Source organism: Budorcas taxicolor, chromosome 16 (assembly GCF_023091745.1).
Source record: "Budorcas taxicolor isolate Tak-1 chromosome 16, Takin1.1, whole genome shotgun sequence".
NCBI lineage: Eukaryota > Metazoa > Chordata > Mammalia > Artiodactyla > Bovidae > Budorcas > Budorcas taxicolor.
In genome coordinates, this window is record NC_068925.1 from 36,286,132 (window position 1) to 36,300,239 (window position 14,108).

Consider the following 14,108-nt stretch of genomic DNA (forward strand, 5'->3'; position numbering starts at 1 on the left):
GTGAGACCCCACTATTGGGATAAAATCTCTATCTTGAGATGTGAGGGAGAAAGACTGCTTCTTCCAGGCAGTCCTCCTTAACACAGTATTAACCAGAGACATATCTCTTACATAACAAATCACCAGCCACAGGTGTTAGTTTCTGCAAATATCCTGCAGTCAATAATGAGTTAAGAGAAAAATGTTCAAACAGTTCAGTTCAGTTGCTCAGTTGTGTCCAACTCTTTGTGACCCCACGAACTGCAGCACGCCAGGCCTCCCTGTCTATCATCAACTCCTGGAATCCACCCAAACCCATGTCCATCGAGTCGGTGATGCCATCCAGCCATCTCATCCTCTGTTGTCCCCTTTTCCTCCTGCCCTCAATCTTTCCCAGCATGAGGGTCTTTTCAAATGAGTCAGCTCTTCGCATCAGGTGGCCAAAGTGTTGGAGTTGCAGCTTCAACATCAGTCCCTCCAATGAACACCCAGGACTGATCTCCTTGCAGTTCAAGGGACTCTCAAGAGTGTTCTCCAACACTACAGTTCAAAAGCATCAATTCTTTGGTGCTCAGCCTTCTTTGTAGTCCAACTGTCACCTCCATACATGATCACTGGAAAAACCATAGCCTTGACTAGACAGACCTTGGTTGGCAAAGTAATGTCTTTGCTTTTTAATATGCTGTCTAGGTTGGTCATAACTTTCCTTCCAAGGAGCAAGTGTCTTTTAATTTCATGGCTGCAATCACCATCTGCAGTGATTTTGGAGCCCAGAGAAATAAAGTCAGCCACTGTGTCCACTGTTTCCCCATCTATTTGCCATGAAGTGAATATGCCCAATTATTCTTTCCAAACTTATTAATCCAATTCATGACAACTTCCCAGAATTGACTGAATGAATGGCAAGAGAGAGGGGCTGAAGGGGAAGAGGCAGGTTTTGGCTACAATAAGAAAGTTAAGGACATATTTAGCAAAGAAGTTGAAAAAGTGGCAATTTTCTGAAAAAGATCACAATTTCCAGAGCACACCATGAAAAGATTTTGGGAACTGGGGAAGAGAGGGAGATGGTCAGACTAGGGTGTGTGTAACATAGTTTGGGCTAGGAATCTCTGCCCTGTATTATTCAGAATACAGGGTAGGTTGAAAAAAATACATGTTCCCTGGTTAAAACCTGACAGGAGCCAGGTGGGACTGAGGAAATGCACTTGAGGACACCGTCCTGGATTTACTTTGACGGGCTCTCCTGACCAGCTGTAAGTTCCATTTTTATCTAGGAGGTTAGGAAGAGGCCAGCTTGATTATTTTCTGTTTCTCCCTCACACCTGGCCCAGCTGTGGAAGGAAAACCTCAGATATTTTAACTTCACGACCCTGTCCCTGAAAGCCAGACACACAGCGTTCTTTACTATAATTGGGACAAAAGTGATTTTTCTTCTTAATGTCACTCTAATCCTTACAGAAGAACTAGTGACAGCAACCTGAAGAATAATTATGCGGGAATCATCACTCCGCCCTCATTCTTTGAAAACTGCTGGAGGGTGAGAGTTAAGTGGGTGACAGGTCCTCTGAGCATCTCTTGTCTAAAAGAGAAACCAGATATTGTGACTATACCTTCACTGTAACAGGTGGCAAGATGTGCACTTCGAGTTGGCCGTCTCCAAATCGTTTCCCATTTCTCTAACTTAGGGGGAAGCTGTGAAATTTGCAGGCAAACGAGCTGAATGACTCATTTGATCCTGGACATTTCCTTCACTCCTAGGATGTCTCAATCTCTCTCTACTCCCGTTTTTAAAGCATAACGATAATCAGTCATCGGCTACCCTCGCACTGTCAGCGTAGTCACCGGGCACGTGACCAAACGGGCCCGCCGCAAGGGGCTACCTCTATTCCTGCATGCCTCCATCTATCCATCCACCCACCTACCCATCGCCCTTTCTGTTTTCCGGCTTACACTCCCATCTCCAGGCCTTTAGCGGCGCGCACACCGGCGAGCCGGGTGTGCAAGGGCCCGGGTTGCACGGGCTTGGGGGCAGGGCGGCCACTTTCTCTGCCCGAGACGGTGGGGCGGCGGAGGAGACAGGGCAGCGAGGCCGCGCGGAGCCGAGCCCCCCCAACCCCGCCCGGCTCCCCTCCCCGAGCCGGCACCTAGGGACGCCGGGTCCCACGTGACAGTCCCTCCTCCCTCCCCAGTCGCGCGCACGGGCCGGGCGTCTCGGTCCCGCGCGCGCTCGTGGTCCGGGAGTCCGGGAGCCAAGCGAAGGAGGGAGCGGTGGAGCGCGGGCCGTCAGAGCCCTGTGCCCGCGCGGAGGTGATGAAGCTGGCCGCGCGCTGACACCGCCGCACCCAGCCGCCGGGAAGCAGGCGCCTCGGGCCGCGACCTTGAGGAGGAGGTACGAGGCTGGGCACGGGGATGGGGGTGGGTTGGGGTGGGGGCGGAGGTCGGAGGCGGTGCCCCAGAGCCCCGCGCCCGGGTCCGCGGGGCTGACACCGCCGCCGGCCCGGCTCCAGTGCGCGGCTCGGGCTCGCCTGCCATTTGCTGCCGTCGCGGGCGAGCCGGGCTTGCTTGTTTTCCCCTGTCTCTGCCTGGTCGCTCCGAGCCTTCCGCAGTTGGCGCTGCTCACGGTGACCCAGGTAATTGCCTGAAGGGCCGACCTCCCACCTGGTCTTGTTGCCAGGACACCTTCTCTGCCTTCTGGCCGGGATTGGGCAGGGTTACGCCGTGACTTCCGAAGCCGAGTTGGGCCGAGGGGAGAAGCAGCAGTGGCCGGGCAGTGCAGGCAGGTGAAAGTCGAGGAAGCTCCCTTGACTCTGTGCGGGAGACCTAGGGGAATGAAGAGGAAACACATGACTGGAGAATGGCCCAGGAATGGGCCTCTGATGCGCTAGCATGCGGGGAAACTAGACAGACACCTGGGAGAAAGTGCTGCCACAGGGTGTTGCCTTTTTAACCATTCGGGGAGGGAGGGGGAACACCATCCGGTGGAGATGCAAGTATTGGGAGAGAACAGAACTCTGTAGGATGGAAATGGTAACCGGTTTTTTTTTTTTTCCTCTCCAGTGAGCCTCAAACACTTTAAAAAATGAATATCCAGAAAATCAAGTCAATTAAAACCCTAGTCAAATGACAATTTTAACTAAAAGATTGTCATTTCTTACAATTTCCTGGGAGTACTGTAGGTGTAAGTTTTTTTTTTGAATCTGTTTCTGTGCTACTTTCTACAAGCCAGCCCCAGCATATAAGCATGCTCCAATGTTGGATGGGGGAGATGAATCAAGAGTCAACCTTCTTGGATAGTTAGGGAGTTTGGAATAGTCATGTACACGCTGCTGTATTTAAAATAGATAACCAAAATGGACTATTGAACAGCACATGGAACTCTGCTCAATCTTATGTGCCTGCCTGGATGGGAGGGGGTACTTGGGGGAGAATGGATATATATGACTGAATAGCTTCACTGTTCACCTGTAACTGCCACAACATGGTTAATCCGCTGTACTCCCATACAAAGTAAAAAGTTTAAAGTTTGGAAAAATAAGAGTCAACCTTCTTAAGTACTACCATTAAGAACTCACTGAAGTCTCTGTCTCTTGCAGGGTAGACTGATAATTCCTGTATCTGAAAGTGGACCACGGGTGTGTGGTGACATGGCCCAGGGGAATAATTATGGACAGACCAGCAATGGGGTGGCAGATGAATCACCCAACATGCTGGTGTACAGAAAGGTAAGGATTTCTTCACTTTCCTGGAAAAAGGGAAACTTCTGGCTTCTTTGAATTTTTCTTTTCCCCCTCAGATCAGAGTATCTATTTTGTGACCGTAGGGATTCTCCAAATCCCAGATGACTGCACATTGTACTTGAGGATGAGCTGACATTCTCAAGTAATGCATATGTGTAGAGACATAGTGAAGTACATGAGGCTACTGATACTCTGTTCTCACACTTTCCCAGTGGATCCTACATGGATGAAGCTGCAGTCAGCAGCAGCAGCAGCAGCAGCAAATTTGGACATCCCACATATTTTATTTGTCACATACAGGATTTTATAGCATCTGTAATAGTTTTTAAAAGCTTTTTTTCTAATACTCTTCCTAAGCATTTGGGTTGTAATGATCATACAGATGTATAACATTTTAGAAATGAATGAAGACTACATTGCATTCCTGGGGCAAGAGTGAATGTGGCTATGTATGCATGGTTGGTTTAATAATTTTGCTTCTAACTAAATAATTCCAGTTTCTTTTTTTAAATCTTAGCTTAAGGTATTTTTTACTTTGTGTTATTTTTATAATTTTACTTATGGGTATTTATGTTCTAGTGCCATATGCCCATTAAATAAATCTTTATATTTTAGAAGCTTTTTTTTCCTCCAAACTGATCTGACAGCTTTATGCATTTTATAACGATGCTGTCAATACCAAACTTTTAGATATTGAGCCCCCATAATAAAGGTGTATTTGAATATTGTATGTGCTTCAGAGTGGTTGCTTAGGTAAATTCTTTCTGCTTAGAATCAATAATCTGACTAAAATTAAGGGAGCAGCATTCTTCATTTAAATTCTGGTACAGAAATTACTGCATTTTCTGGGGGATTATTTTTCTTTAGCATATTAAATGTAGTGCTTATTGGGGTAGGATTTCTTTAGTTAACACTAGCAGTGGTAAAAAGGAAGTTGGGCCTGGAAACCAAGAAAACTGTTAATGACTTTAATTAGTGTGACCCCATTGAAGAGTCTAGGATGAGTTTACTAGCGGATCAGAACTGGTTATGGAGAAAGATGAAATGCTTTCCACCTTGACCTGTACTAAATTCAGACTTTCCTTCAGTGTGGCCCAGTGTCATTAACAGGTGCTGATGATACGTGTTTGCAGAAATCTTGTTATTGTTTCTGTGTGAATATGCATGGATATCCTGACGATGCTAACCTTGTAAACTATAGTATGTTGTGTACCTGTGAATGGAGGGGTGTCTGTGTGTGTGTGACAGGACAGTAAAACTTTTTCTTCACAGGGAAAAAAATTGCCTATTTTAGTCTTAAAGCATCCCGACTGGATAAATCAAGGAAATAATCCCTTTGAGCTTAATTATTACTATTCTATTCCTATCCTGATTGAAATTATTGGATATTTGCCCATTCTATATAAATTCAGTTAGAAGAAGACCTATTTTGGGGCAAGTTACATGTTTCTAAAGAAGTTGTAATATTCCTTATTTTTTTGTATGACTTCGAATATCATAATATGAAAGATATGAGAATTGTAAATTCTATCTTGTAGGTTTGTGCAGTGTTGAGAGTTGGACTTTTGTAAAATTCCTAAGTTAGCTATTTCTGTTAGGTCAAACACTGTATTCTCCATTTCCCTATAAATGATCCGAGGCTAAATGGATTGGACACCTAACAGTTAATCTTGATTAGAAATAAACAATATGACATCAATCTGTGTGTCTCATTTAGTCAGTTATCATGAGAATAAGTGAAAACTGAGGCTGGGAGTTTTATAGATAGTTATTGGATTGTTTAGTGTACCTAAGGTTCATACTGCTAACTTTGAAACACTAAGTTGTTTAGTATCAAATTGTCATTATGGTTACTTAACAATGAACAGGCTATGATGACTTCATAGCCTGGGGAGAGAATGTAATTCTTTTTCATTCTTTTAAGCCTTTCTGTTCTGTTGTGTAAGCTTGGAACTCCTTGTGCTACTTCTTTTGCCCTCCTTTGTTTAGGGTAGTGACACATATAATTAATTTCTAGAAAAGATTTCCCTGAGAAATCCTTATTAGAAAAATGTAACTCCAGTAAATTTTACTCATAATGCTTAATTGTGGGTTGCTTGTCTATCCTTTTATTCTCTGAATGTATATATTTTTTTGTTTTTGTTTGTGAGACAAATAATAATATTAATACATAAATACCAGATAATTTATATAAAGAAACACAATGTTCTTGATTATCATTTGTTGGTTACCAAGTCTCATGGTCTGTCTCTGTAGGCAGATATACATCATGACATCATGTGACCATTTAACTTCTGTTTTTTTGTATCTTATGTGGGCTTTGACATTTAATATCTTTTCCATAGAGACAAAATTTTAATGTGAAGAACAGCAAAGTAGTTGGAGGAGGGTTGTAGGTTAACTTAATGTATTAGAATATTTCAACTGGTGGACTTGCATAAAAGAATAAGTGACATGTTGCAAATTCTAAATCAAAGGTAAGGAAAGAATTTCAACCTCACAGTGCCTTGCTCAGTATCAGTGAGGAGAATGCTTGGAGAAATTGCTGTTTTATTGATTTATGCCAATTTTCCACTTCTGGTTAATTGTGGAAACATAGCTTTTAAAGTGGGCTCTGAACTAGAAATGTTCATGGTGTTCTCACTATTTCCCCTCCCTGCAAGCCACCCAGGATTCAGATGGCTTATACCTACTAAAGATACGCATGCACTAATTCCGTGTTCTCTTGGTAAGTTATGCATGAGGTTTAGGAATGTTCTCGTGTGGGATAGGAAACAGTGAATGGTTGTCAAAGTGGAATACACATAAGAGTTGGGGTTTGTGAATTTCTTGTGTTGGTCTGATGCCCCTCCACTATGATTGCCCTCATATGGATTATTGTGGTTCCTGCAAATAATGGGAAAATTCCAGGAATCTTTTTTCCATGGAGAATTCCTTTGTGATATTATGGGGAAAATGTACAATGGGTAGAACTATGATCTTCCAGGTAGAGTAGTGCTACCATTGTAAAAGCTACAGGCGTTACTAACACAGTTACTGACCAGGGTTCTTGAGCTCCTTAATCAATAGAAATTGATAAGATTCTAGATGAGAAATTCAGGCAAGATTTTATTGGCTTTAAGGCTTTATTGCTTACTGCTCGAGGTGGAGCAAGGTAGCCCATTAAATGGGGGGAGGGTAAGGATGAATGTGTGGTTTGGACTGGACAGATGCCTTGGGTGGTCTGCCAGCCTCCTTGGTGGGGCTGTGTGCAGGGATCATGCACAGTACCCGGGATGCCTCAGAAGTGGCAGCTGGGTTTTTGGTCTTTTTGTATCGTGTTCATAATTTGCCAACTGCATATGTACGCAGTTATTTTTAGTGTCTTACAGTTTCTTTATATTCTGTTGCTTGAGATGAGCAGATGAGGAGATGTTCATCCAGGTGCAAGCACTGCAGCAAAGGGTCCCAGGTCCAGTCCCAGCTTGTCTCAACACTGCTTCACGATCGGGGTTGGTACCTGCAAATCAGTCTCGGATATTTGCTGGTACCTTTTTGACTTAATGTGAGGACTCTCTGTAGGCTTCGTTTGATAGCAGAGGTACATTTTAAAAAATCATATGGACAAAATATTATCCTTACCAATTTTTCAATTTATAATGTTGCTTTTTCCACAAGCGAGTGATAAAACTAGAGTGGTTATGTCATTTTATATATCTGACAACATTAAAAAATGTATAAAATGTGAGGCTTAACCACTTTTAGTAGGGGCTTCCTAAGTTCCCTTTGGTAGGTCTTAACTAGAATGGAATAGAAATAAATCAGCTTCCTGAAGAAGAGACCCACCTAGCTGTAACTCACCCTGGATTCAGACTAGCTTCTTGAAATGTATGTAGAGGTGACAACTCACATGTCAAACACTGCTCTCTTTCTTGGTCTTCTCATTCCTGGGGGTGGTACTGGCTGTGAAGGACTGCTGAGCTAGAACCCAAGATTATAGGGAGACACATTCTAAATTTGGTATCTGGCCAGCATGCTGCCCACTAGACAGCATACATCACTTTTCGTCCAGAAGCTGACATTCCTGCATTTGAAAAACAAAATATCTAGGGCACCTTGTGGGCCAGTATTTCAAACTGGCTGGCATGCTGGCTTCATACTAGCAAAAATGTTCAGAATGACCAATAATTTCTGGTATTATTGCAACAACCATTTATGCTCCAGCTGTCAGAAAAGAAAAGGAAAATATTTTCCTCATTCACTGTTTTAGTGGAATGAACACATCTTTTGGAAATAGCAAACATATAAAGTTCACTATGCCTCTCCCCTCCACAAGCACCCTGACCTTTTTCCTCACCCCTTCTCTCTTCCCTTCCTCTCTCTTTGTTGTCCATCTAGTCACTCTCTTTCCATTTGTTTCTTCCTTTTTATTTTTCTTTTCAAAGAAGACCTAAGGGTGAAGATATAATTTTCCGTTAAATGCTGCTCATTTTAATTGTGAAACAAAAAGTTATGTTTTGGAGGTGAGATCAGGTACTAGCCTTGTTTTGACTACCTCTTAGGCACAGACACTCAGATGAGTGCTTTTAAACTTGGTATCGTATTGTGGTTGTGGCAAAGGTTTAGTCTTGAAGGACTCAGTTCAGTTCAGTCGCTCAGTCGTGTCTGAGTCTATGTGACCTCATGGACTGCAGCACGCTAGGCTTCCCTGTCTGTCACCCAGGGCTTGCTCAAACTCATGTCCGTTGAGTTGGTGATGCCATCCAACAATCTCATCCTCTGTCGTCCCCTTCTCCTGCCTTCAATCTTTCCCAGAATCAGGGTCTTTTCCAATGAGTCAGTTCTTAGCATCACGTGGCCAAAATACTGCAGCTTCAGCTTCAGCTTCAGCATCAGTCCCTCCAATGAATATTCAGGACTGATTTCCTTTAGGATTGCCTCATTTGATCTCCTTGCAGTCCAATGGACTCTCAACAGTCTTCTCCAACACCACAGTTCAAAAGCATCAATTCTTTGGTGCTCAGCTTTCTTTATAATCCAACTCTCACATCCATACGTGACTATTGGAAAAACCATAGCTTTGGTTAGATGGACCTTTGTTGGCAGTGTCTCTGTTTTTTAATATGCTGTCTAGGTTGGCTATAATTTTTCTACCAAAAAGCAAGCGTTTCATAATTTCATGGCTGTAGTCACCATCTGCAGTGATTTTGGAGTCCAAGAAAATAAAGTCTGCCACTGTTTCCCCATCTATTTGCCATGAAGTAATGGGACTAGATGCCATGATCTTTGTTTTTTGAATACTGAGTTTTAAGCCAGCTTTTTCACTCTCTTCTTTCACTTTCATCAAGAGGCTCTTTAGTTCCTCTTCGTTTTCTTCCATAAGGGTGGTGTCATCTGCATATCTGAGGTTATACTGATATTTCTCCCTGCAATCTTGATTCCAGTTTGTGCTTTATCCAGCCCAGCATTTCTCATGATGTACTCTTCATATAGGTTAAATAAGCAGGGTGACGATATACAGCCTTGATGTACACCTTTCCCAATTTTGAACCAGTCTCTTGGTCTGTGGCCGGGTCTGTGGCCGGTTCTAACTGTTGCTTCTTGACCTACATACAGGTTTCTCAGGAGGCAGGTAAGGTAGCCTGGTATTCCCATCTCTTTTAAGAATTTTCCACAGTTTTTTGTGATGCACACAGTCAAAGGCGTTAGCATAGTCAATGAAGCAGAAGTAGATGTTTTTCTGGAATTCTGTTGCTTTTTCTGTGATCCAACGGAGATTAGCAATTTGATCTCTGGTTCTTCTGCCTTTCCTAATTCCAGCTTGAACATCTGGACGTTATCTGTTCACATACTGTTGAAGCCTAGCTTGGAGAATTTTGAGCATTACTTTGCTAGCATGTGAGATGAGTGCAATTGTGCAGTAGTTTGAACATTCTTTGGCATTGCCATTCTTTGGGATTGGAACAAAAACTGACCTTTTCCAGTCCTGTGTCCACTGCTGAGTTTTCCAAATTTGCTGGCATATTGCTGCAGCACTTTCACAGCATCATCTTGTAGGATTTGAAATAGCTCAGCTGAAATTCCATCACCTCCACTAACTTTGTTTGTAGTGATGCTTTATTGTAGGACTAAGGTGGCTCTATTTTTAAAGATTAAGATGGGACAATTGGCCTTTCTTACATAAAAGGTGTAGGGGAGCTCTCAGCCCAGTCAGAAGATCACCTCTGCTGATTGCTTTGACGTAGACATTGCCTTGGGAAGCTCTTTGTGTAGACAGTCTGTTCTGTGAAAACAGATATGTCTGCAAGAGAGGGGAGTGACTTGTTTTCCTCTTTGGAAGAGAGTGAGTCACAGACATCACTAGTTTCTTAGTGGTGAGTTAGCTGACATTTTCAGCATTAACTCAGTGAATTTGTCTTTTCAGGATTGTCCAGTCTGGTCAACCTTGAAGTTGTCACATTTCTCCCTCCTCAAGCTCCTTTATGAAAAATAGCTTTGACATTTTTGCACTTTGAATATCTTGATCTGTCTGTGTATAGGGTGCTGCTGCATGTTAGTGTAGAATATTTATAGGTGATAAAATGAGAAAGGTTTGTTAGAAAACAAAGGAATGTTTGCAAATGGATAATCACAAAAGGCATTTAGGTCCTCAGATTTCTAAACTAGGGGCTCAGATGGAAGGCAGGCATCTATTCCATTTCTAGAAAATTCCAGAATGAAGTGTCTTCTGTATATATGACTTGAAAGCTCCTTCCTAGACTAAGGGATGTGTCTACTGTAGATATGAGTTTAATCTGTTAGAATCAGATGCAGACCTGTTTTTTCCCTCAGTGATACTAATGCGCCCTGAGATAGAATAGGACCATCATCTGTGATACTTCTGAGAAGTAGACAGAGATGTTTTATGAGTAATAATTTAATGATGAATTTTGGATAATAATTAACATGAGCTTGGAGCAAGGGAGCCTTCCATTGAGCTTTTTGCCTCACTGATTGTTGCTTGTCAGTGCTATTTGTGGGATTAAGGTAAGGATTTGTGGCTTGAATTTTACTTCCTTTCTCACCTCCAGCCTAACCGAAATCTTAATTGATCAGAGGAAAGTGCAGATGCAGAAAGGAGAAACTATGTAGAGGTTTTTAATGCCTTATAATAGCCTTTGTGGCTTTGTTGAGTGATGGAAGGAGGGTATATTTAGGTAGAATGGTTGATGGAATGGGATCACTGCAGAGAATATGAAATTATTTTGGATTTGGATATTTATGACTTAATAAATGTTAGGTCTCCTTGAAAACGATATTGCAGCACAAGTAATTGGCCCTTGCTCTCCCTTTCTCCCTGTGCAAAGGAGGCATTTGAATGTCAGTGTTACGGAGGTTTCTATCTTACAAAATATCAATCTAATTATAAAATAATTGTAAATGTTAAAGTGGGTACGCAGTTCCTCAGGGAAAAAAAGACCCAATTCTCTGACATTTGCCCAAGGCAATATGAAAATTTAACTTACCCTCCTTTTAATTCCCTTTGTCTTGTGTCTAATTCAATTAACAAAGGTCTCAGGACATTGGAACTCTAATAGACAATCATGAACTTGATTCCAATTCCATTAAAATTGGCACTTGGCCTAGGCTAGAAAGAATTTTGGCTGAGGGGCCTATCCAGGGAAATAAGTTGTTGTTCTGTCTTCTGGAAAAATATATAGGAAAATGGTAGCTTTTTGATATTAGCTGGGTTCTTAACAGTAGTCTAGGAGCCTTCTTATTTTAGGTTCTTTCTTCTTCTTCTTTTTTTTTAGTTGAATTTATTTATTTATTTTTAAAATTTAAATTTATTTATTTTAATTGGAGGCTAATTACTTTTACAATATTGCATTGGTTTTGCCATACATCAACATGAATCCGCCATGGGGAGGTCTTTTCTAATGATTAGCACGTAAAATTCTCTTTAGGAGTCAATGTGCTAAAGTAGAAGCATGTGCACTTCAGCTGAGTGGTTTTGGTTTTAAATCATGACTCTGCCATTGTTTAGCTATGCAGCTGTGGGTTAGCAACCTGCTGCTGCTGCTAAGTTGCTTCAGTTATGTCCGACTCTGTGCGACCCCATAGATGGCAGCCCACCAGGTTCCCCCGTCCCTGGGATTCTCCAGGCAAGAACACTGGAGTGGGTGGGTTAGAAACCTAACTCCCTTCATTTCAGTTTTCTTACATGTAAAATGTAAAATGATAAAAAATAAAAAAAGTTTCCTTCATAGAGCTGTTTGATGATAAAATGAGTTCGCCTGTTAAACAACCTCAATAAATGTTTCAATAAATGCTGTAATAATAATATAATTATGCAATTATAACAATGTATGTCATAGTTACATTATATATTATAATTCTAATAATTATTCTTCCCCTATTACTATTTAATGAAACATTATATATGCTGTAGGGTCCAATATGTTGCTATATTTTTTGATAAAGATAAAAATATGAACATTTTAACCACTCCCAGTCATGTCTTTCTGGTAGTTAAAAAGGCAGATTCTGTAGGATGCTGTGGTAATACCATTTTTATGACACAGTGAGTGTCCTAACTTACATTCTATATAGCTAGCTTCTTCTAATTTTAATAAACCCTTTGATTTATTATCTAATATATGTTTGAAGTCTGCACAGTTCTTTAGATATTACATAAACTAAATAAAGCCTTTGCCTCTGGAATTTCAGAGGTGAAAAGAAACTAAGAATTTATCTACTTTTTAATTTTGCAGATTATGAAATTTAAGATCAGAGGAGTAACATGATTGGTCTAAGTTACACAGGATGACTTCAGATCTTTATTTATTTGTTTTTCTGTGTTATATGTATTTCTCTTTCTCTTAAAATAAATGCAATAAGTCTTGTGTTTACGGTTTAGTTTCAGTAAGAAATAAGTGTCCTGGTTATGCTGTGGCATCCATGGATTATTCCAGCATATTTAATCACCCACTATACTAGATGACTAGATTCCCTTTTCCCTTCAACTATAGTTTAGCATTTGAAGCCCTGGGAATAAGATTGAGAACTAGTCTGACCTACTCTGGTAGTAGTTTTGTTCTTGATTTAATCCTGACTGGAAGTTCTAGGCTGATGAAAACCCAGAATTTGATGTTCTGTGGCAGCACTGTCCAATAGAGCTTTCTATCATGATGGAAATATACTATGTACTGTCTAATATAGTAGCCACTAGCCACAGAGGGCAGTTGAACACTTGAAATGTGGCTAATGTGACCAAGGACTTGAATTGTAAATTATATTTAATTTTAATTAATTATAATTTAAATTTAAATAGTCCCCTGTGGCTGGTGGCTATTATATTTGATAGCACAGTGATTATGGAATAAAGCCCATAGAAAAAGCAGTATCAAAGAGAAAAGATAAGGCTGTACTTAGCTTGAGACTTGGCATGCAGTGCTTGCAACAACGTTGCAACAAAAAAATTGTTCAACAAACAGTTCTAAAAATTATAGTACAGCTAAGATGGCGGAGGAATAGGACGGGGAGACCACTTTCTCCCCCACAAATTCATCAAAAGAACATTTAAACGCTGAGTAAATTCCACAAAACAACTTCTGAATGCCGGCAGAGGACATTAGGCACCCAGAGAAGCAGCCCATTGTCTTCGAAAGGAGGTAGGAAAAAATATAAAAGACAAAAAAAGAGACAAAAGAGGTAGGGACGGAGCTCCATCCTGGGAAGGGAGTCTTAAAAAGAGGAAAGTTTCCAAACACCAGGAAACACTCTCACTGCTGAGTCTGTGGCGAGCCTTGGAAGCACAGAGGGCAACATAACAGGGAGGAAAAATAAATAAATAATTAACACCCACAGGTTACGAGCCCAGTGGTAACTCCCCCAGTGGAGAAGCAGTGCAGACGCCTGCACCCGCCACTAGCAAGCGGGGGCTGGGCAGGGAGGCGCCGGCTGCAGTGCTTACAGTAAGGACCTGGCCTGAATGCCCCAAGGGCAATCTGAGTGAACTAACTTGGGCTAGCAAAACCAGACTGTGGGATAGCTACCACCCGAAAGCCCTAAGACACTGCCAGACCCACGCACAGAACAAAGTACTGAACAGAACTAGCCGGCTGCAGACCATCCCCCTTGGTGACAGGCAGCCAGAGCCAGAAGGGGGCAATCACAGCCCCAGAGAGGCATTATCTACCAAACTGCAAGCAGGCTTCTTTGCTAACTAGGACTTCTCGGGGTTCTGGACAGTCAACATCTGCCTGAGAAGGTGCGCTGGTTGTACACCCAGAAAACTGAGTGGCAGGGATGGGGGAGGTGATAAGTCGCAATGACCACACTTGCCAAACACCTCATCACCTGAGCTGCTTGGACCTGGGAAGTGTGCAAAACACAGGCCCAACTGAATCTATGCCTCTGAGGACTACCCGA

The 14,108-nt window shown here is 41.9% G+C and overlaps 1 protein-coding gene across 1 annotated transcript in view; it reads left to right on the top strand.

The window, feature by feature from the left end:
* The first annotated feature begins 3,623 nt into the window (after positions 1-3,623).
* Positions 3,624-14,108, top strand: part of RGS7 (regulator of G protein signaling 7) — a 453,701-nt gene continuing 443,216 nt past the window's right edge. The window contains exon 1 of the mRNA XM_052654047.1: positions 3,624-3,701. Coding sequence (XP_052510007.1) covers positions 3,624-3,701 — 78 coding nt within the window. The remainder of the gene's footprint in view (positions 3,702-14,108) is intronic.